The following is a 22554-nucleotide window of genomic DNA, read 5'->3' on the forward strand; positions in this document are numbered from 1 at the left end:
AATCTGGAACATCTGACTCACAAAGAATCAGGGTTCAAATTCAAACAAAATCAATTTCACTACCCTTTAAAGTTTGAACTGTTTGAAGATGAACTGTCCAAAGAACCACTGAAACTTTTATGCTATGACCCAAATCTGGTGCTGCCCACCATGCTTTAGGGAGGACAGAGAGAGAAACGAAGGCACGCAGGTGCTTTTCCAGACACAGAACATTGCTTTCCACTACTTAAGTTTTTCTTACAAAATGAATTTAAACTCACCCGATTTCATGAAAATGATTTGATGGTTGTCCATTTCCTCCTGAATTTTGCTCATTCCTGTTACTAGAACGTGATACCTGGTTCCCATAACCTTTTGCTGTAGGAAAAACTCTTTCTCAAGCTAAATCTCATGCTTCATATAGCCTAGCCCTGCAAGCTGAGGGGAAGAGCCATCACTTGCTGTTAACTGCACAATTAGAGGTATGTTGCAGTTTAGGTAGCTATAATGTGCTTATGTTGGAGCATCTTGTGAAAATGGGGCATTACTGAGGAAACTTAAGGGTGCCTTCAGGACAAGGACTTAGGCTCTCTGGCATAATATGGTAAAGTTTGTGCTGCATTTATTTTGTATTTGTTTCTCAGGCCATCAGGGTAATTCTCATTACACATAAATTATTTAGATAAAAAGTAACAGTAAGGATACAAGCCAGATTGCCCATTTATTGTCAGTTATTGGATTCAGTTTGCCAAGAGGTAACTTACATCTTTAATAGGTTTCCTTGGGCTTTTCAGTTATTTTAAAAGGTACATTGGACTTTTCTTAGCAAATGATAGTATGTATTTGACTTTAAGCTAAAGAAAGCATATGTTTGGGTGCTAGTTAACTAGCATATATTCTGCTGATTCTCAGTTGTATTTCATTTCCATCTTCTTTCCATTCCTTCTGCCATTTCTCTGATCCAGGCCCATGTTACTTCTCAAAGGACTATTGCAACCATTATGCAAAGCAATTTAGAGTTATATACCAAAAGTTGCTAAATAGTGCATGCTCTTTGAACCATCTCTAACACTACTAGGCCTATATTCCAAAGAGATCAAATGGGGAGGAAAGGGATTTCTATATATAAAGGTGTATGTATAGCAGCTCTTTCTGTGGTAGCACAAAACTGGAAACAAAGGGATTCCCCTCAATTAGGGAATGGCTAAACAAACTATTATGAATGTAATGGAATGTTATCGTGCTTTAAGAAATGAGGAAATAGATGACTTCAGAGAAATATGGAAAGATCTGTGCAAACTGATGTAGAACCAGAAAAACAATTTGTACAATGCTATCAAAGGAAATAGCTTTCAACAGTCTTAAGAGCGCGGATCAGTGCAGTGACCACCCTTGATTCCAGAGGACCAGTGGTGGTCCAGCCTGACAAAGAGGATAGGTTAAGGGTACAGAGTGAAACACTTTTTTATGCCCCCCCCCTAACTTGTCTCCCCATCTTCAGTTCAAGCTCCCAGATTTATCTTCCTAATGCAGGTTACCTGATGACTTTCCACTGCTCTAAAACCATCCATCGTTCCGTCATTTTGGCTGCTGAATGAGGTCTGAACATTTGTTCTTGATTTTTAAGGCTCTCCACAGTCTAGTTACTTTTTTCATAAACATAGTGTATTTCCTATCCCAGTCATAAGGACCTAGCTCATATGCTGATTACACAGAATTAAGTTGGAAACAACTGCAGGGACCTTCTTATCCAGCCCACAGGAATCCTACTTCAGTAGACTTCCAATAACTGATCTTTTCTTGAAGTCTTAGTGAGGAAGAATCTAGTACTTCCCAAGGTGGTGAATACACTTTAGGCTAGCAGGAATTGTTTTGCTTTTAATTAATAAAATAAGGAAGTTCCTAACAGCCAGGCTTATCCAAAAACAGAATGTCCTGCCTTAGGAAATAATAGGTTCCTTATCAGTAGAAATCTTCAAATCTAGAGATCAGTGAGTCAGTTATTGATATTTTGTCTCTGCCTTTTTATTCTGTCAATGTCAAGTATCCGAGGCTGGATTTGAACACAGATCCTTGTGACTCCAAGGTTCTCTATCTCGAGGCTCTATCCACTGCACCACCTAGCTACCCCAGCTTCCTTAAATTTAAACCTAATAGTGGGATCTAAGGATCAAAAAGTATGAACAATTTAAAAGTGAAAGTCGTTTTCTAAAATGTTTGACCAGTTCATAGTTCCCACCAACAATGCATTAGTGTACCTGTTTTCCCCTCAGCCCTTCCAAACAATGAATTTTTCCATCTTTGCCTCTTTGACAGGGATAGACAGTACCTGAGTTTTCATTTGCTTTCTCTGATTTACCAATTTTGAACAATATTTAGATGATTGATAGCTTTTGTTTGTTTTTAAATGTTTTTCATGGTTTTTTATGACATCTTTTGGTGAAATTTTTTTTAACCTTAAGAGATTTGTGTTGGAGGCTTTTTGCTATTTTGTTCAATTGATCTCTCATAATAACTATAATATAGCTGGATGAGATTTCTTCCTCTTTTCATGGTTTTGAAAGTGAGAACCTTCCATTCTTTAACTTTTTTGTGCAGAGCAAATTGCTTTATATTTAGAGTGAATATTAAATTGATTATATCCAGGTAGTTTATCCATTTGGAATTCATTATGGTATATGGTAGAAGGCAATGTCCAAAACCTAATTTTCCCAGACATTTTTGTTGAATAAAGAGTGCCTTCCTCAATAGGTTATATTCTTGGGTTTATCAAGTGTTAGATTGCTAATAATGTTTGCTTCTAAATCTTGTGTGTCTAGTTTCTAGTGTATCTAGTATCTATTCCACTGATATATCTTTCTATCTTTGATCTGGTACCAGATGGTTTTGATAATCACCATTTTATATTTTGAAATATAGTCATGCCATATCTACTTTCTTTAAAAAAAATTCTTTCCCCAAGATTCTTGACATTTGGCTTTTCTGTATAAATTATTACTATTGTCTCTCATTTCATAAATTTGTTTCCTAAGAGTACTGACTGTTGTGCCTTTTTTTTAGAAGCTGGTAATTGTTAGTATTGCCATCTTTATTTACTTGTTAGTATCCCATACATAAACTTTTAAAATTTAGTTACTTATATAGGCATTTCCCATAATTTCCATAATTGTATAAATGTTATGTTAACTCCCAGATATGGAATGAGTGAATGAAAGAAAAAGTCATTTATTTAGCATTTATTCTGTATCAGACACTGTGCTATAAGAGCTAGGGATACAAATAGAAAACAAGCAAGACTCTCCCTGCCCTCCAGGTACTTATTGGCTAGTGGGGATAGACAGTACATATAGGGGAAAAGGGGTGGAAGAAAGTGTGCCCAATGAAGGGTGTACATGTTCATGGTGCCATGGCTTGGATATGACCAGGAAATAATGGCATGGTAGGCTTGGAACTGGGGAAGATAAGGCCTAAATCTCATCATCAGAGCAGAGTCGTAGGAACATTTTGTTATTACTTTGAAGTGGTATTTCTCTCTGTCCATTATTCCTGGCTTTTTTTTTAGTAAAACATAGAAGTGTTCATGATGATGACATTTTTTTGTATGCTTCTACTTTGCTGACTTTTTTTTATCCTTTTTTGCTGATTGTCTAAAGTTTTTTAGGAAAACCATCATGTCAATCTTTGACAATACTCTTCCCTTGATTTACTTTTCTTGACTTATTGCTGTAACTGCTATTTCTAGTACTGTATCAAATAATGATGACCTTGGGCAGAACTCTGGTCCTAGAGACAGGAAGATGTGAGTTGATATTCAGCCTCAGACATTTAAAATCTGTATGACCCTGAGCAAGTTACTTAATGTTCTGAGTGCATTTATTTTCCTCAACTGTAAAATAGGGACAATAACAGCACCCAGAGATTCTGTGATGATCTAACGATATAACTTTTGTAAAGTCCTTAGCACAATGCCTGACACATAGTAGGCATTATATAAATGCGTATTCCTTCTCTTCCTCCCTCCTCTCCATGCATCATTTCTAATTTTATTGGGAAAATTTCCATTGTTTCCTCATTACAAATAATCTAGCTCTTGGTTTTTGATCGGTGCTTTCAAGTATACTAAGCATAGTCACTTTCCATCATTTTTAGTGTGTTTTTATCTGAGGATTTTTCTGTATATATTGATATAGTCATGTGGTTGTTGTGGGTTTTTTTTATTCTTTCTATGATTTGTCATGCTAATTGTTTTACTAAATGTATTCCTAGTTTAAATCCAACTTGGCTATGATAAATATTTTGGGATACATTGCTATGATCTCTGCCAATGTAGTTTTTTTTTTTTAGGTTGGCTTTTTTATTGTATTGATTTTCATTCACTACTGATATTGTTTTTAGTTCTTTTTTTACTATTTCCTTATGGACAACGGGAGGTAAAGGAATCAACTATATGCCCTTCTTCTTTATCGTAAGTTCTGAAGTGGAGTGGTTACTTGTCTCTAAGTTCACATTATTTCTGTTTTAGCAACTTAATTCCTTCTTTTTAGAATCAGGTCTGAAATTGGAATTTCCTTCTTCATTTCCTTTTTCTTTTGAAAAATTAAATTCATTTGTATCAAAGAACAAGAATTTATTAGGTGCTTTTAATAGAGAGAATTCCAAAAAATGCCTAGATAATTAAAATCCCCCATTCACTATTATATCATGTTCCTGCTAGGTTTGTGATTTGTTTTCCAGACTTCTCATCTATTTCATTCTTCTGTCCAAGTGGTCTAAAGCAGGTGTACTTCAGTACTGTCTTGTATTTCATGATCATTTCTATATAGATGTTAATCATGTCTACTTACAAAAACTGTATATCTCCAATATTTCAAACTGCCTGCTGGTCATCTCAGCTTACATTCCACAGGCATCACAAACTCAACATATCTCAAACTAAACCCATTATTTTTCTTCCTAAACCAACCCCTTCTCCTTAATTTGCTATTTCTGTCAACAGCAGCACCATTATCTCTGTTACCCAGGTTCACAGCCCTTTCTTTCCCAAATCTTCATTCTCATTGATCAACCCCCCTCCCTCAATCCTCTGCATCTCTGCCAGATTTTATCAGCATAAAATCTTATTTTATATAATCTTATTTTATAAGATCTCTGATCTTATATTAATGCCATCCTTCCCTCAGGCCCTTACCACTTCTTGGCCTGGACTATTGCAGACGGTCACATACTGGTCTCCCTACATCGGCTTTCTCCCCTCTCTAATCCACATTCCACACAGTTGCCAAATGGATATTCCTAAAGTCTAGGTCTGACCATATCTTTCCATTCTTTTTCAAGACATTACCATGGCTTCCCATTGCCTTCAGGGTAAATAATAAACTTGTTTTGGCATTAAAAACCCTTCACTGTCTGGCTCTAGCTTATCTTCTCAGGCTAATTTGCGTGCATACACACACACACATATACTTCTATTCTACAGACAATCTGGTCTACCTCCTGTTCCTATACACTATACAGTTTAAAGCCCTCTTAATCATATTTGCAAGACAAGTATATTTTAACCAGCCTTATTCAGTTCTCTCCATCTCTTTCCAAGAGCTATGTTTCAAGCCATGATTCAGAAATAGAAACCCTATCCTCATCCACCATCTTCTTAATTACCTTTTCCTTTTCAAAATCTGCTTTTCTCTTCAAAAGCCCCTGCTTTTCACTCAGTAACAGTGAGAAAAACACCACCTGTGATTCTACAGGGCACAGTTTCTTACCCAGGCCATCATAATCCCCAGCAACCCGAGTATTAGCTCTCATGTTTGAAAGGGCTTGGGAGGCGCTTTGTCACATTCTGGATACATACTCTAGGAAAAAGGAAGACCTTTTTATTATTGTCAAGACAACAAATTTCTACCTTAGTACCCTCCAGCGTGCAGTCATCCACCAATAGTCCCTGTCTTTTCTTCCTCTGAGTGGTATTGGATTGCTTCTCATCTTATGACTTTAATGTATCTGCCGTCTTTCCCTTGTAGCTTAAGATGCTTTCTCCTGAGAAGGTATAGCGCTTCTTGGTAAAGAGAGAACTTCATACCTATTATTTAAAGTGTTTAGTGATCCTTCTTCCTTTTCTTCCCATTGTTTCAGTCTTCTACAACCTAACTTAGGAATCACTTCTCATTCTTCAAATTTTTTTTTCCCTTTGTACTCACCTTGAAAAAAAAAATCTACTGTTTTTGCAAGGAACATTTCATTTTCCCTGATAACTTGGAACGTGGAAAGGGATTCCCCTATAAGATGTAGAACACATATAACAATTGCTGACCATGTCAGAGAGACAAACACTACAGAATTGATAAAGGCTACTGCACAATTCCCCTTGCTTTCCATACTTATTAGATATTGGATCTTAAATCCTCTGATCTCTATGACATTTAGATCTGCCCAGATATTTCAATTATAGGTAGCTGTTGTTACTAATACAATAAAAATTTATAGAAGGTTTTTGTCATGTATTTTATTCACCAGCAGGCACTAATACTGCAATTACCATCATGTGGTTACATGAATTTTTTTTCCTTAAAAGAGATCTTCAAAAAAAAAAGAGATCTTCATATACAAAGTTCTGTGTGAGATAGTTTTCTATATTCTATGATAGTTATTTGTGTATGTATCTTAGCATCTCTACTAGATTATAAACTCCTTGTGGGAGCAGACATTGGTTATTTATCTTCATATTATTCTCAGCACCTGACAGTACAATTTGTACATGTATGTCTAGTTAACATTAAAAAATTTTGAATGAATGACTGAATTATGTATTTATGCAGTTTTCAAGTATATGTCCTTGTTTAAATTCCTCTCAGAAATTTGAGTTTTACCCTTTGAAAAAGGCAGTTGTTGCATACATGGCATGTGATAAGTAGAAAAGATTTCTAAAAAAGAACTTATAAACGTAGTTCAGAACAAGACAGAGAAAGAAGAAAAAAGTTTTCACTTTTCATTTGTTATAGCATGTGCACTAAATTATTTAAAGGGGTTAGGCCCTATAACTCAAAATGATATCATGCATTCCTAGATTGGGAGTAGAAAGATAAATTTGAGGAGCTAAAATTGTGTCTGTTTTTGGCTGAATAATGAAGCATGGTAGCTCTTTCTTAGGAAAGTCTGTAGCCCTGGAAAGAAAATTGAAGAATTGGTAGTAATGGAAAATCTAACTCATACTAAAATTGCAATGACTGGTTAATTACCAGAGAAGAGTGTGGTATAGGGAAAGAACCTTGGCTTTAGAAAAGGTCTGGATTTGTATCCAGCCTCTGATACTTCCCAGCTCTGTAAGGCGCATCACTTAACTGATGAAATCAATTTCCTCATCTGTTTAATGGGGTTAATGATAATCATTCCTACCTCCCTTAACAGGGTTGTTGTGAAGATCAAATGGGATTATATCTGTAATGTTCTTTGTAAACTTTAAAGTACTATATGAATGTCAGTTATTATTACTGCTTTTTCAAATAAGATAAATGTGTTTAAAGAACTTTGTAAACATTAAGCCTCTATATAAATGTCTTCTTTTATTATTATTAATATGGAGAACAAGACTTCTAGATAGTTTAATATTTAACTTCTTTCTACAGTTGAAAAAGATAAGAGACTGAACAGGGGATAAAAGAATACTTGGGTAATAATAATTAGTAGGGAATCACAAAATGCCAGAAACAGAGTCTTAGAGGGGTCATTACATCGAACACCCTAATTTTGAGGGTGAGGAAACTGTGGCCCTTGAGAAGTTGTGACTTGGCTTGAGGTCACCCATCTTGGTAAAGCAGCAAATACATGTCTTCTGACTGGAAAAAAACCCCAATACTCTTTCCTCTGAAGAACAATTAAGTGTCACTCTTATTTGGTGTGTGTAGGGGGGAGGGGTACCACTCAATATTTAAGGTGCCCAGGGCATTCTTTCTAGTGAATAATTTTGACACATGATAAAATTTAGGGCTTTCACTTGTCATAGGGAAAGTTGTGGGGGGGAAGGGAAGGAGGTTATTGAAATGAGTGGGAAAATTGCCCTATAAATGGACGAAAAGCAATCATAGTGAGTGTAGTCTTGGGTAGAAGGAAAAATCTTGTTCCATGGAGCTGAGTACTTTGCCTATTGAAAAGGAAAGACCCCGTTGGCAAGGAAATGCTGGCGAATGAATGGAAGAAAGAAGAGCTAGCCTACTCAGCACAGGAAGCCATCATATGACAGAGAGACATTATGAGGATGGAGCTTAGTGTTAAACATAGAAGCAAGTCACCCCAGGCAAACATAAAAAGGAGTATGTTGAGAAGCTTTGTTGTTTTGTTTTTTTAGCATAGGAATACAATGTATCATCAGAGTAATTTCAGGAAGTTCAGAGGGTTAGTTTTTTTGAATTTTGGGTTTTCTTGTTGTTGGCTTTTTTTTTTTTTATTAAAGCATAGGAGCTAGCCATTTCAACTTGTGGTAGGAAATTATAGGTAACACTAAAGTGGAATGATTTCTATGTCCCTTTGAAAGCTCTTTCAATATTTTATCATGGAAATAGGAGGAAAAAAAAGAGCCTTTTATGGAATTGTGTGGGCACTCCCAGCTTTTTACTTAGAAATGTATTCAAGAAGGAAAAACATTTTAAGGTAGTCAGAAGGGTGGTTATTCATTTTTTCAAGAGAAAAAAGTAACATTAAAGAGTCTTCTACAAGACTGAAATTCAAGATTTGAGGAAGACCCTTTTTAAAATTGCATCATATTTCTAAAAGCATATACATTAAGACAGTGCTTGGCAAGTAGTAGGTACTTTATAAATGCTTATTCACTGATTCATGAAATAGAAGGAATATTGCCCTTGGAACCTGGATTCAAAATATACCTCTGCCACTTACTAGCTTTGTGATCATGGAAAAACCATTTATTGTCTCTGGTCTCAGTTTCCTCTCCAGGAAAATGAAGGGATTGGACTAGATGTACAGTCCTTTCAGTTGTAAATCTATGGTCCTTGTGATATACAGTTGGGTGGCATGATAGATAGAGTTTTGTCTGCACTTGGAATCAAGAAGAGATGAATTCAAATCCTGCCTCAGACACTTAGTAGATGTTTGATTCTGGCAAGTCACTTAATCCCTGTCTGCTTCAGTTTCTTCTGTAAAATGAGAGTGACAGTAATACCTAAAACTCAGAGTTGTTTTAAGGATCAAATGAGACTAATGTGTGTATCCAAATGCTTATGCACACATACACACACATATATTTACATATACATTGCATATGTGTTGTGTGTGTATAAAAAAATCACTTTTAAGACCTTTAAAGTCTATTAGCTTTTATTGTTGTCATTTGATTCTCATACAACCTGGAAATCCATTTTACACATCAATACCATCTTTATTTTTTGGTGGAGAGACGGATGGGTAAATGACTTGTCACACAGAAAGTTAGTGGCAGACTGGGATTAGAACTCAGTTCTCTTTGCCTTGTATTTTAGCCTAGTTGTTCTTAGCACTGCACCATAGTGCCTCCTGCTGCTACAAAATCATTGGGTCCTCTTATGTTAAATATGAAATCTTTAGCTTTGGAAATACTAAGTTTCCTTGATAAATTAAGGTTTGCTGAACAATTTTTTTTTAAGCAATCGGGGTTAAGTAACTTGCTCAAGTTATTATTTTTGTGGGGTGCCAAGGATTGGAGGCCGGAAACGACCCCAGGTCTCGTGACAGTGCTCTTACTCACTGCGCCTCCTGGGGTATTGGGTCTTTTGAGATTCAAGATCAGTACTACAAGAAATGTGGCAGGCTGAGCTTTGTTTTTTTGTTGTTGTTGTTGTTTTTGATTGAGGGTCCAGGGCAGGTACAGAAAATAGAAGAAAATATTAGTCCAGCTTTATACTGCCAATAATAACCCCTTCTGTGTGCCTGCCTAGTAACTTTTTTGATGCAGGGCTCATTACTCTTCTGTCTTCTTCACACTGGTGTCTAGAGAACTCGGTGAATGGTTACTAGGGATTCCAACACAGATTTTTAGGAATGGCAGATGTCTTATCTTCTGAACCACAGGAATTCTATTTGTCTCTTAGTTTCGAACCAAACATTTAACAAAATGATCTTTGGAATGAACAGACAGTTGGTATGTTGGCTTTTATAGTTTGTTTGTAATTGTACCTTAAATATTTGCCAAGGGCAACAGTATTTAGTTAGAGTATATGATTTGAAAATTTTGTGTTATTTGAAAATAAATATACAAACACATGGAAAATAATTGCTTAATCTTATTTCATCAAGACATAACTCAGTATGGTGGCCTTCCTGCAGCTGATAAATTTCTTTTGCCCTCTATATTAGATTTATTCTATTACTATTTAATTCTCCAACTTGAATTGATTTCAAATGAGGGTGAAATAAGTTTAATCAAGTAAAGGACCTATTCAATGGCTTTATGTCTTTCTCAAGACATAGTTTTCTGACTTAGTGACAGATTTCTTTATGATAATTTTTTTTTCTCTATTCTCTCTTATGTTCCTTTTACCCAATACCTCCTCTTCTCCCCTACCTGTCCCTCCCCAAAAGCGCATACTCCTTTCACGTTACTGCAGATGGTCAGATGCAGCCCGTACCTTTTCCCCCCGATGCCCTCATTGGACCTGGAATCCCTCGACATGCTCGTCAGATCAACACCCTTAATCATGGAGAAGTCGTGTGTGCAGTTACTATCAGCAACCCCACGAGACACGTGTACACCGGTGGGAAGGGATGCGTCAAAGTCTGGGACATCAGCCAACCTGGCAACAAGAGTCCAGTCTCTCAGCTGGACTGTCTGGTAAGTGAGCAGGAACTTATGCACAAGGGTAATTTCTCCTTGGAGACTCAATAAGGAAATAGCTGTCCTGGCTTGGATTTTATTCATATTATGAGGAAATAGAGGCCAGTTCTGTTTCCTGTGCTTAGTATTTAGCTTGACTTTTTCCCCTCCTTATATTTAAAGGCTTTATTTATTACTACTGTGGTTGATATAATCAAATCCCACTGCTGCTATGACCCCTCCCCCAAATAACTCATATTTATTTGGATTCCTGTTGTAAGTCTCCTAGTTTCCCTTTTAGTGAATTGGAGCACACCTAGAAATGCACTGGGAATTCTTTCCATTCCGTTGTACTTTTATTTTTGTTTAATTTTTGGATAAAAATTGGACAACAAAATAGCATAAAAGCATTCTGAAAAATTGCCAGCCTCCAGAGAGACTGCCAGGGGCGCATGAGTAGTAATCACTGCCTTTTGATCAGGAAAAACCAACAGGTACGAATTACAAAGACGCTTAATTGTCTCAATTAAGGAATGAATGACATTTACTATTATAAAGACTCTTCAAGTGTCTCATTTAAGAAAGCAGGGCAAAATATTAGTTCCAGAGTATAGGTGATGAAATAAGCTTCCTAATAGAGATGTGTTGGACTATGGGGTAGGGAATATTATATGTATTTCCTATTGAGATTATGTGTTAATTGGTTTTTCTTGACTTATTTTCTTTGTTACAAAGGAGGCTTCATGGGATAGGAGTTTATAATGGAAAATGACCGTCTAAAAGAGGCATTTAAAAAACAACTTTAAAATTGTGACTTTTTTTTAAAGTATAGAAGTTAGTAAACTTATCTCTAAGAATAGGACTGTCATTTTGTAAATATCATGTTTAGAGAAAAGACAGAATATGTTCTATACTGTAGCTATAACTCTTAGATTTATAGACTACATACCATTTGCCTTAGACAACTCCAAGAGGCCTCTGCTGTCTAGATGATTCCTGCGTTCACTCTCCTGTTCTAGATAAGCCCCTGTGAGTTACACACTGCCTTCTAGGGAATACAAATTCAGGGAGTTGCAAGGAATCCAAGCAACAGGTTTTTTGGTTTGTTTGTTTTTTAGGGACATTGGCTATCTTACCATTTAAGCCACAGGAATTCTTGTTGTTTTTCAACCAGATCATTTCATAAAATTCTTCAGTTTTTCTGGACAGAATTCAGACCCTAAACCAAAAACTCACGCTGTGTGTGGTATTTTGGGCTATGTAAGGTAGATTTAATTTAAATGTTGACAAAGTCATTTAGCTAAAGTTTCCATGGTTCTTTGAATGGTTGACAACAACTGTTCTTAATCACTGAAAAAATCCAGAAAAAAATCTGTAGTATTGCTTCAAAAAACACATGAATTTATTGTAGATTTAATGGATGGATGGAGGAGTTTAAAGTACAGAGAAAACCCTTTCCCTCCTTGTTGGTGTGAGTCACCTATTTTTATTTTATTTTGTTTTTTCAATATATGTGAGAATATCTCAGTGATTTAGAGATTAGAAAAGATGAGAACTTTCCCATCATCTTATTTTTGCCTTTTGGGGTGGGAGACTTAGTTAGTACTTAATCAATATGTTCTCTTTTAGGGAATTTTTTTTTTTTTTTTAGTAAAAACCTGGGTTATGAAGACACAACACACATCTTAGGAAACAGGCTGAGAAGGTTTGAGCAACAAAAAAATGTGATCATTTCTTCACAGGGTAATTCACAGGGTACAATGAGGCAAGGGGTTTATAAACCAGCTTTGAACAGTTTGCCAAAGGGGAAAGAGTTATTTCTTCTCAGAGAAAGAAACATGCAGCCTTATGTTTAGTTGTAGGCAAATGAATCTAATATGTCCCTGTCTGCCACGTAAAAAAAAATGGACAGAGCAGGGAAGCAAAAGCTGTTACATCTGCATTTTAAGGTTAGTTTGTGATGGCATTTGAAGGCAGCAAAGAGAAGTTGGAATTTGAATGTTCTGTTTGCTACACAGCTTTAGCACATGAGACATCCAAAATCTGATGTCTAAAACCAAACTAGAGTTAGGACGGATATTATTTCTTGTTGGGTAGTGCACTGTAGTAATTGAGCAGTGTTTGTTTCACAGAACAGAGATAATTACATCCGTTCCTGTAAACTGCTACCTGATGGCTGCACCCTTATAGTAGGTGGAGAGGCTAGTACGTTATCTATTTGGGACCTGGCAGCTCCGACCCCACGCATCAAAGCTGAGCTGACATCCTCGGCTCCCGCCTGCTACGCCCTGGCGATCAGCCCCGATTCCAAGGTCTGCTTCTCCTGCTGCAGCGACGGGAACATCGCAGTGTGGGATCTGCACAACCAGACGTTGGTCAGGTAGGTGACTGTGGCCCCTAAAGGAGGCATTTCAGCAGCAGCATCGTTTGAGCAGATAATGCTCCTGATCCGTAGGCTGCCTTTGGTAAGTATCAGTCAATCAGCCAGCACTCATCAAGTTCTTGCTCTATGGTGGGCACTGTGCCAAGTCCTCGGGTATAAAGAGAAGGCAAAAATAATCCTTGCCTTCAAGGAGCTTATGTTTTAATGGGAGACATGGACATAGACAGGTGTGTATGCAGTATATACATACAGAGTGAAGGAGAGGGAAACATAGTCTAGCTGAAGTCTAAGCTGGGTCTGAACTAGGGAAGGCATCCTGCAGGATTTTAGCTAAATTTCAAAGGAAGCCAGGGGTCCTATGAGATAAGCAATAAGGAGAGAGAGCATTCCAAGAAAGATGTGATGGGCAGAGCCAGTTCAAAGGCACAGAGATGGTAGGATTTTGTGGGTAAAGACCCATGCTCTCTAGACCAAAGGTTCTTGTTTTTTTTGTAACTTTATTTCAGTATACATTTGGTTTCCTTTGTATTTTACCTTAAAAATTAAAAAAAATTATGATTATGAGAAAGGTACATAAATTTTACTAGACTGCCAAGGGTACCCATGACCCAAAAAAAGATTAAGAATGTGTGCACTAGATCTTCATAAGGCTGTCACCATGGCTCCTGCCCTGAATTTTTACAGTTTCTCTTTAACCATCTTCACCCCAATTATCTAGTATTTGTGTTTTGCCTGAGGAAGGATGAGCATAGGTTATGAAAGGGCTTCATCGGAGCTTTTGCTTTAGCTGGAGTTGTTGATTGCAAACATTAGAAGCTACCAGATAAGAAATGATGTTATAAACATTCCAGAAGAACATGTTTCAAGAACATGGCCCAGCAGCATGGTTTTTTAAGAAAGTAATGGTGTTTTTCAGACCCTAAGTAAAACTTAAACAGTAAGCTTATTATGTCTAGCAAAGTCCTGTTGTCTGAAGTCCTTTCTGTCTATTATCCTCTTGACCTTTATTCCAGTCTTTAGGGAGTGATTTTTTTGTTCTTCATCCGTGGCTTCCCTGCCCTTTATTATTAACAATAACTGGCACCTAATATGTTAAAGCATTGCTTCATTTTAAAATCAATGAAATGTTAAGAATGAAATTGAAATATGTGAAAGATGTTATGTTTGCTTTTGGATCTCTTGTTTTGTGATGCTTTTTAGATGCCATTCTTTTGGGGTTTACCATCTCTCATGTATTTTAAGGATAAATTTTGACACCCCATTTTATTTTCAAACCTCACCTGTGGAAATGGGATAATATTGTGGAGGCAGACTCTATTCTTATTCATGGGTGTTGACATGGCAATAGAATTAATTTTATTCATTTACAGGGCAAGCAAATTAGATTTGATAATACATCAGCTTTTATAGCAAATAGTTCCCTGTCCATTATAGGCCCTCAGTAATTATTATTTGGATGCTTGCATGGATAGATGGATGAAAGGAGCCACGAGAAATTGATGTTATGGACTTCTCTTGGCTTAAATTTTACCATTTGTAAAACAAGACTAGAATTTCATGATTTTTACCAATACAGGGATGTTTTCATATAATCACAAGTTCTGTTTCTGGGCTATCTGTGGTACTTCTTTAGATGTTATATATATAGTAGATAAAGAGATATCTATAGATGTGGGCTCTTTTTTCTAAAAAGTTTCTTTCATGGGTAAAAACTCCTAAATAGGCTTAGGTAGGATATATAAGCTCCCCACCCCCCAAAAAACACCTTTTAAACAAATACTAAAGCTTTTTACTGGCAAGCATATAATGAAATGCTTTCAGTGGAATAGTAACTAAAGACAGTCAAAGACTATGCGTGTTTGAGATAGTGTGACACAAAGAAGTTCTCCTTTTATGAAGATGGCAAGATTTGAATAACCAAAAATAATAATAAGCATTTATATAGCTCTTTAAAGGTTTGCCAAGCACTTTATACATTTGCAGAATCTCATTCCTCACAATAACCCTGTGAAGTAGGTGCTGTTATTTATTCCTAATTTACAGATGGAGGAACTAAGTGGTTAAGTGACTTGCCCAGTTACATAGCTAATAAGTGCCTGAAGCTGGATTTGAACTCGGGTCTTCCTGATACCAGGTCCACTGGAATCCACTGCATTGCTTCAGGTCTTGGAGTATGATTCTTAGTCCTAGGCAAGTTTAGGGTGATAGTGGTGAGAATAAGGTTGATCCAACAAGTGACATGATCCAGATGAACCTATTCTCAAGGACTTTGAAAATTGAATTCTCCAAATTGCATAGAGTATAATAAAATGCCTTCCATCCTATCTCTGTTTCCTCTTAAAGTTCAGTGTCAAGGCCACTTCCATAAAAATCTTCCTTTGATGCTTCATCATCATTATCTGGAGATGACTTTGGGATCTTAATAGCTACGCCAGCAGACTGTAAGCTCTAGGCATTAGTCACTGAGGGAGAAAGACTTGTAGCATGACCCAGCTGACAAATTTTGTCTTGCTCTCCAGAGACCATCCTTGCCAAGTTTGGAAAGGCTTATCACCAGGTTGACCCTGGATGATGAATTGGTCAGCCAGAGCACCACACAGAGTCCTACTAAAACACGGATGAGTTGGCTGCTTTTATTAAAAGGAAAGAGAATCCACAGCCCAGTGAAAACCATAGATTTTTGTAGTCCTGAAGCCTCTAAGGCTTTAAAAACAAAAATTAGCTTACTTTGCTTTTGTCTTCATCTCTTTGGAAGTTTGGAAGTCGTAGAGTTGTTTAAAGGTGGAATGGGCTTCCTGGAGAGGAAGTTGGTTCCCTCCTCCCACCCTTTGGAAGTCTCCAAGAAAAGATTGTTGGGTATGTTACAGTAAAGATTCATTTCTTATATGTGTTGGACCACAAGGCTACTCAGGGCTCTCAAAATCTCTGCTTCTTTAGTGCTTAGAATCAGAAGAGATTTGGAGGTCCTCATCTATGTTGTAATCACAAGACCTAATTGACTAGTACTCTGACATCATCAGTCAATACAGTTTAGGCTTCTGTTGTGTATAAAGTGAGACTCAGTAGGTAGAGACTGGTACATTTCTAGTCAGATCTTCATCTACAACCTGCTTCTGTCACCACCTCAGTGACACTAGGTAAACCTCTCTAGCATAAATGGGACAATTCTCTAAGGTTATAGGTTTCTAAACAGTTAGCAGTCTGTGTAATTGGAGAGAATTTTCTCACCAGGAGTTGCTTCCACCAATGAAATAATAAGTATGATTTTTTAAAAAATGTATGAGGTACTGTCCATGGGTATAATGGGTATCCTGTCGCTTGTCCTCTCAGTGGGTGGAGGAGGAGAATTTGAAAATGTAAATTAAAAAGAAATTGATAATGTAGAAGGTACAGTCCAAGGCACTAAGGATACAGAGAGGAAAGAGGTAGATTTACATCCAATGTCAGTGAGCAATGACATGCCTAACATAGTAGTTTACTCATAGGAGAGCGTGGGTGATTCCTTTGAGAATACTGCATTTGTACTCCACCTCAAAGTCATAACTTGCTGAGATTCCTGCCATTTTTATCAGCAATAGGCTTTTGGCTCTCTTTTGCCAAGCTTGAGGTCAAGAGGACTGAATAGAACTTGGAATGACCCTTTGTTACTAGGATTTAGGATTTCCTAATGCAAAGCTCTACACTGAAAACAGAGTTGAGTAAATATGTGAGCTCATAACCCACTGGCACAAAGGGCATCCTTTTGTTGACTCAGTCATGGTAATGGGAGAGTTTGGTTTTCTGGATCCTGTCCTGGTAATGTCGCTAAACCTTCTGTATATTTAATGTGACATTTCACAGATGGTTATGGGGGTGGCAAGAGACGGTGGATCTCATCCATATTATTAAGCAGGTCTTGTCCTTTTACATCGTGTTCATTTGAGGATGAAATTTGGATTTTGCACGTTGCCCTTTAAAAAAATATCACAGGTACGAAAGGAGTTGGAACTTGTGAAAGAATATTTTGGGAGGGGGGGGGAAGCTAATAAGGGACTATTTAACTTCTCTTGTTTAGCTAACTGAGATGGAGTTCCATTTCCTTACTGCTTGCATCACAGAAACCATTTTGCAGGTGCAATTTTAGCTCCTACCCAAGGGAAGGGTAGTTTCATCTTACACATCAGCAGACACAGAAAAGATGACACATGGTCCAAAACTAACAACACAACAGTGTTTACCGTGAGCTCTGGCAGGAAATCATTATTCAATCGGGTTTGTTTTTTCAGGCAATTCCAGGGCCACACAGACGGAGCCAGCTGTATTGACATTTCGAATGATGGCACCAAGCTCTGGACGGGAGGTTTGGACAATACGGTCAGGTCCTGGGACCTGAGAGAAGGGCGGCAGTTACAGCAACATGACTTCACATCGCAGGTGATGAGTCTTTCCTCCCTTTCAATATGCGTGTTGCTTTCTTCCAGACCCGGAGAGGCCCAGGCAAAGGAGTGGCTAGGTTGTGAGTTGTTGGGCTTTTTTTTTTCTAAAGAAGTAGAAATGCCCACAGTTTTCAGAGTGCCATAGGCCAAGGCTCATGAAGCATAAGTTGAACCGGTCTGCTCTGTTCTGTTTATGCATAATTTCATTCCAGGAATTTGAGTAGTGAAGAATACACTGTTTTCTTTAAGCAGTATTTGAAAGTCTGTTGTACATATGCTCACTATTTTAATGTAGGTCAAAAGATGATTATTTGATTAATATATAAATTGTGCTAGGAAAATATGCAACAGTGTTCTCATTGGAGAGAAAAATAATCACAACAGCCTAGAAAGTTATTCGTTCGTTTTTCTTTCATCGGGGAGGATAAAAAAATGCAAAGCAATCTTAGGGGATCCCAGTTCTGTTACTTATCCCTTAAAATGTATTTGTCACTGATTCGATAAATGGAGTTTCGAAATTAAATGTAAGAAGTGGAAACCTCAGAGCTTTGGGATATTTTGAAAATTACTTAAATAGTGAATATGTCCCATGGTGAGAGTGGTGTGAAGACGTGTCTAAACCAGTACTTGGAAAAACTAGGAAGATCGCATCCTCACACTACGGACCAGGCCACTTCTGCTACTCCCAATGGCTTAGAATGGCAAAACTGAGGGCGACTAGGTGGCGCAGTGAATAGAGCACCAGCCCTGGAGTCAGGCGGACCTGAGTTCAAATCTGGTCTCAGACGCTTAACACAAAAACTAGCCGTGTGACCTTGGGCAAATCACTTAACCTCAATCGCCCTACCTTTCCCCTTACCCTCCCCCCAAAAAAAGAATGGCAAAACTGTTTGAGGGTCCTCTAATTTAGAAAGTAATGACACAACATCACTCTCTACCATCCTGTAACTAATACCCGTCAAGACCTTTGGCTCACATCTTTAAGACACGTTGACTAGGGCGAAGGTAGGAGAAGAAGCACAATGCCCAGGGTTTACTTTGTCCAACTTCAGGCAAGCTCCTATTCTTGGTGTGAGTTCTAGGTTTTTCCCCAAGACCTAGAGGGTCCCAAACAAATTATCTTTCGAGTTCTAATCCGAGTGCTGGGAAGATCCTCCCAGAATGAACCAACATCCTAAGCACCCCCTCCCCCCCAGGTCTTTAAATCTTATTTAGAGTACGCCTTCCTGAAACAGCTGCAGAATGCAGTGTTTTCTTCTGGGCTGTTGCCATGTCTTTGGAGTTATCAAAATTGATCAGAGATTCGTGGCTCTGGGCTGGTTGTCCTTTATGGTTTGGGGCTGATTGTTAGCTCTATGTGTGCAGTTCCCCTGAGGGGCACCTTCATCTTTATCCACCTGTCTTTGTCTCCTTTGCCCAAGTAGGGTTTGAATTAGTGCCAACATTCCATGGCACGTGCAGAAAAGTAACAGTTTAGTTTTGCTGACCTCTGGAGTGAACTTTGTGATACAGTCAATCCATTCTAATTGTCATGGATGTATGATTGAGGGTCACAGTGAACAATGAGGCAGGAAGACTTCAGCCAAGTTAGAAAGACTGCAGGGCCAAGGACAGAAATTGTGCAGAGCCAGCAAGAGGAAGAAGAGTCTTTCCTGCCCACAATAGATCTCCAAATTGATGAAACACACAAAAACACCAATGATGGAGTAACAAAAAATGAGGCCATGGGTGGTTAGTCTTTTTTCAAAGACCCTGAATGATCATCGTGGAGGCCCTCAGTTACTAGAAGCAGCTGGTTTTAATGGTTTCTCCATGACTTCTCTCCAATAAAAGGAATAGAGACCAGCTTTATCAGGTCTTTGAGGGGATAATGATGTAATGTTTCCAGAAATTTTGAAGTCATGGGGTGAAATATAACCAGGACTTGAAGTTTTCTTTGAAGATAGGATGATGAAATAGGAAGTAAAATATGCATAAAAATTTTCACACCAGGGTTTTTCCTTTTCTTTGAAGGTAGGGGAGGGGGAATGGAAAACAAATTTTCTATAAAAAACTTTAGCACCCTTGACTCATCTGGCTTTACTTTCTTTTAGTTTAAGCGCATACATAAAAAATGTATTGTATGTACCTTTCTTTGTTCATATCATTCTCATGTTTGTTGCATTTAGAAAAGTGAAAGCTTGGAAAAAAATGTTTAAAAAATTTTCCATTCTTTTTAGGGGATCACCCCCCCCCCCCAGAGTCTTTGAGTGAAACTTAGTTCTCCCAGATCTCTACATTTTTATGAAAGAAGGAAAAGTACAGACTACTGCTTATTTCATTTCCTTTATGCTTTTTTCTGTCTTACTCTACTTATTAGGCATTTCTGCTGGAAGTCAAGCACTATGATAATTAACACATTTTTATATTTTACACATTATGAAATGAGTTTTTACCATCCATATCTAGTAGACATACAGAAAGAAATCTAAATACAGCTATATACTAGTATCATTCCCCTTCTTCCCCTTCAAACTTTTTATGCAGAAGAATTAATCAACTTGTTGACTTTTTATAGATCTTTTCTCTTGGATATTGCCCAACTGGGGAGTGGCTAGCAGTGGGCATGGAGAGCAGTAATGTGGAAGTGTTACATGTCAATAAACCAGACAAATACCAGTTGCATCTTCATGAAAGCTGTGTTTTATCCCTCAAGTTTGCTTATTGTGGTAAGTGGAATACAAAACAAATCCTTAGGATGTAGTTAAGAAAACAAACCAAACTAACATGTCCAAACAAATGCTGTTTTCGAGTTAAGCAGCTGGATGTAATCATAATTTTTCCATTGTGTTAATAATGCCCTCAGAAACTACTAATGGGTGTCTGCTTCAATCCTTCCAACTAATGAGAAATGTTATCTGGACAGAGGAATTGCCTGTATGTAGATTTGGTATTCTCTAAGGAAAAATTTTACCCTTTCCCATCTCCATTTTTAATACAAAACATACATTGAGAATATTTGCATTGTGTTATGACATCTCTGTATGTCCAATCCTAACCTCTTCCATGCATTCTGGTCTCATATCTCCAATCGGCTATCCTATCAATGGTTCAAATTCAGCATGTCAGAAAGCAGAATCCATTTTCCTCATAAACTTGTCCTTCCTTTATTTAGCTTTTACTGTTCTAATTCAGGGCATCAATATCCACCTAGGTTCTCATAATCATCCTTAAATTTCCCTTCTCCTTCGCTAGGGAGTTTCCTGTTCAGATATTAACAGCCAGATATTAAAAGGATGTGCATTTACAAATCCAGCATAGCTGTCCTAGGATGGGTTTGGGGATTTTTCTGTTTCTTTCTTATTAAAACCTTCCACGTACCCTTTCTACTTATAGGTAAATGGTTTGTGAGTACTGGAAAAGATAACCTCCTTAATGCCTGGAGGACCCCCTATGGAGCCAGCATATTCCAGGTAGGAGCTCCTTTCCTAGAAATAGTTATGGAAATGTAACTTGTCCATGATATCTGTGGCTCTCCCAATATGTGAAACGAGATGTGAATGCGGTCTTTTTTTTTTTTTATCACTTCTCTCAGTAATGTATCCTTTTTTTGTTTGTTTATTTTTTCCTAGTCCAAAGAGTCCTCATCAGTACTTAGCTGTGACATCTCTGTGGATGATAAATACATAGTCACTGGCTCTGGAGACAAGAAAGCTACAGTCTATGAAGTAATCTACTGAAAACATGATGTGGTTTTAACTTTTAGAGTTGAACCGGGCCAAAATGTTTTGAATTTGTAGAAGTAGAAAGGTTGTAACTTAAGGAACAAAAAGAAATCTGGTGTTTCCAAACCTTTTCATGAAACTACTCCGAGTCTACAAAAAGAAGGCAACATCCAGCAAACTAAAGAAAGGTCACCTGCCTAGACCCAAAGGAAGCATGGAGGCAGAAATGAATGGACAGATAGCCAAGGTCTTAGGACTCAGAGACTGAGTCTGTTGAAGAATGTTGGAGCCTTTTATTTTCTTTCTCTGTGACTTCCTACAGATTGCTCTTATTGCCTGAATATGTGAGATTACCTTTCTGTTCTTTGCAGTTCAACTTGCATTCTGTCCTATGTAGAGCAGTGGTGTCTCCGATGAACTTGTTCCCTGGTTTTGCATCTTGTGATATGTTTTTTGTATTTTTGTTGAAGGTTAAAACATTTGTATAAATTGTAAATATATTTGGTTTATTACAGTAAAGGCTTTAGTACCAACAAGTGTTTTTCCCCCTTCTTTATTAAGTGTGTTAGCGTTTCGGGGAGTGGGGTGGAGGCATTAATATGGGTTTTATAAACAAGTCCAAATTCTATGTACACAAGCTTTAAAATGAACTTTTTTGTTCTGTTTAGTGAATTTGTATTTGAACTCTCATACTGTACATGTGTAACCAAGCAGATGAATGTCTGCTGTAGACTGTGAACTGTGTTGAAGCTTATAAATGGCAGTGTGCCGGGGAGGGAGGGGAGGAAGATGCGGGGAGAGAAAGAAGAGAGGGAGAAGCTTTTGAGAAGCTGGAGTTATTTCAGCTGAATTAATTCTCCCTACCTTATTCTTAACACCAGAATTCACAGGTCAGAACCTTGAAGGCAAGTGTGAAAGAGCACTGGACTTAAGAGTCAGAAGACCTGAGTTAAAAGTACTTACTCTTTCTTAACTGTGTGATCTACAGAAAAATCACTTAATCTCTCTGAGCACCCAGTGTATGTATGAGTCAGGGAATCCAGGGTTCAGGTGTCACCTTTGATATTGATTACCTATGTGAACATGAGAAATTCACTTCACTGCTCTGAGGTTCAGGTAACTCTCTAAGGCTATGGTATATAGAGATGGGTTGCAATCTACACCTTCCTACAAATTCCAGGTCCTGAATGTGTTGTTACAGGCCCATCAATCAGCCGTTTATTAAGCACCAGTTACTGTGTGCCAAGCACTACACTAAGCATCGCAGACATAAAA

General features: G+C 37.7%; 1 protein-coding gene across 10 annotated transcripts in view; it reads left to right on the forward strand.

Annotated features, from left to right (window-relative positions):
- Nucleotides 1-21815, forward strand: part of TLE1 (TLE family member 1, transcriptional corepressor) — a 115485-nt gene extending 93670 nt beyond the window's left edge. For 8 of the 10 annotated variants that reach the window (XM_069105403.1, XM_069105418.1, XM_069105423.1 and 5 more), the window contains 6 exons: nt 10546-10795; nt 12910-13157; nt 17426-17573; nt 20133-20283; nt 20951-21027; nt 21187-21815. In XM_069105403.1, coding sequence (XP_068961504.1) covers nt 10546-10795; nt 12910-13157; nt 17426-17573; nt 20133-20283; nt 20951-21027; nt 21187-21294 — 982 coding nt within the window. In that variant the 3' untranslated portion in view covers nt 21295-21815. Of the gene's footprint in view, nt 1-10545; nt 10796-12909; nt 13162-17425; nt 17574-20132; nt 20284-20950; nt 21028-21186 lie in introns of those variants that run through there. The other 2 variants (XM_069105444.1, XM_069105451.1) reach the window with 1 other exon arrangement.
- The last annotated feature ends 739 nt before the right edge of the window (nt 21816-22554 follow it).

The sequence above is a fragment of the Petaurus breviceps genome, unplaced genomic scaffold (genome assembly GCF_028583685.1).
Source record: "Petaurus breviceps papuanus isolate PSGF00001 unplaced genomic scaffold, PetGlider_PUasm1.0 138, whole genome shotgun sequence".
NCBI classification, from domain to species: Eukaryota; Metazoa; Chordata; class Mammalia; order Diprotodontia; family Petauridae; genus Petaurus; species Petaurus breviceps.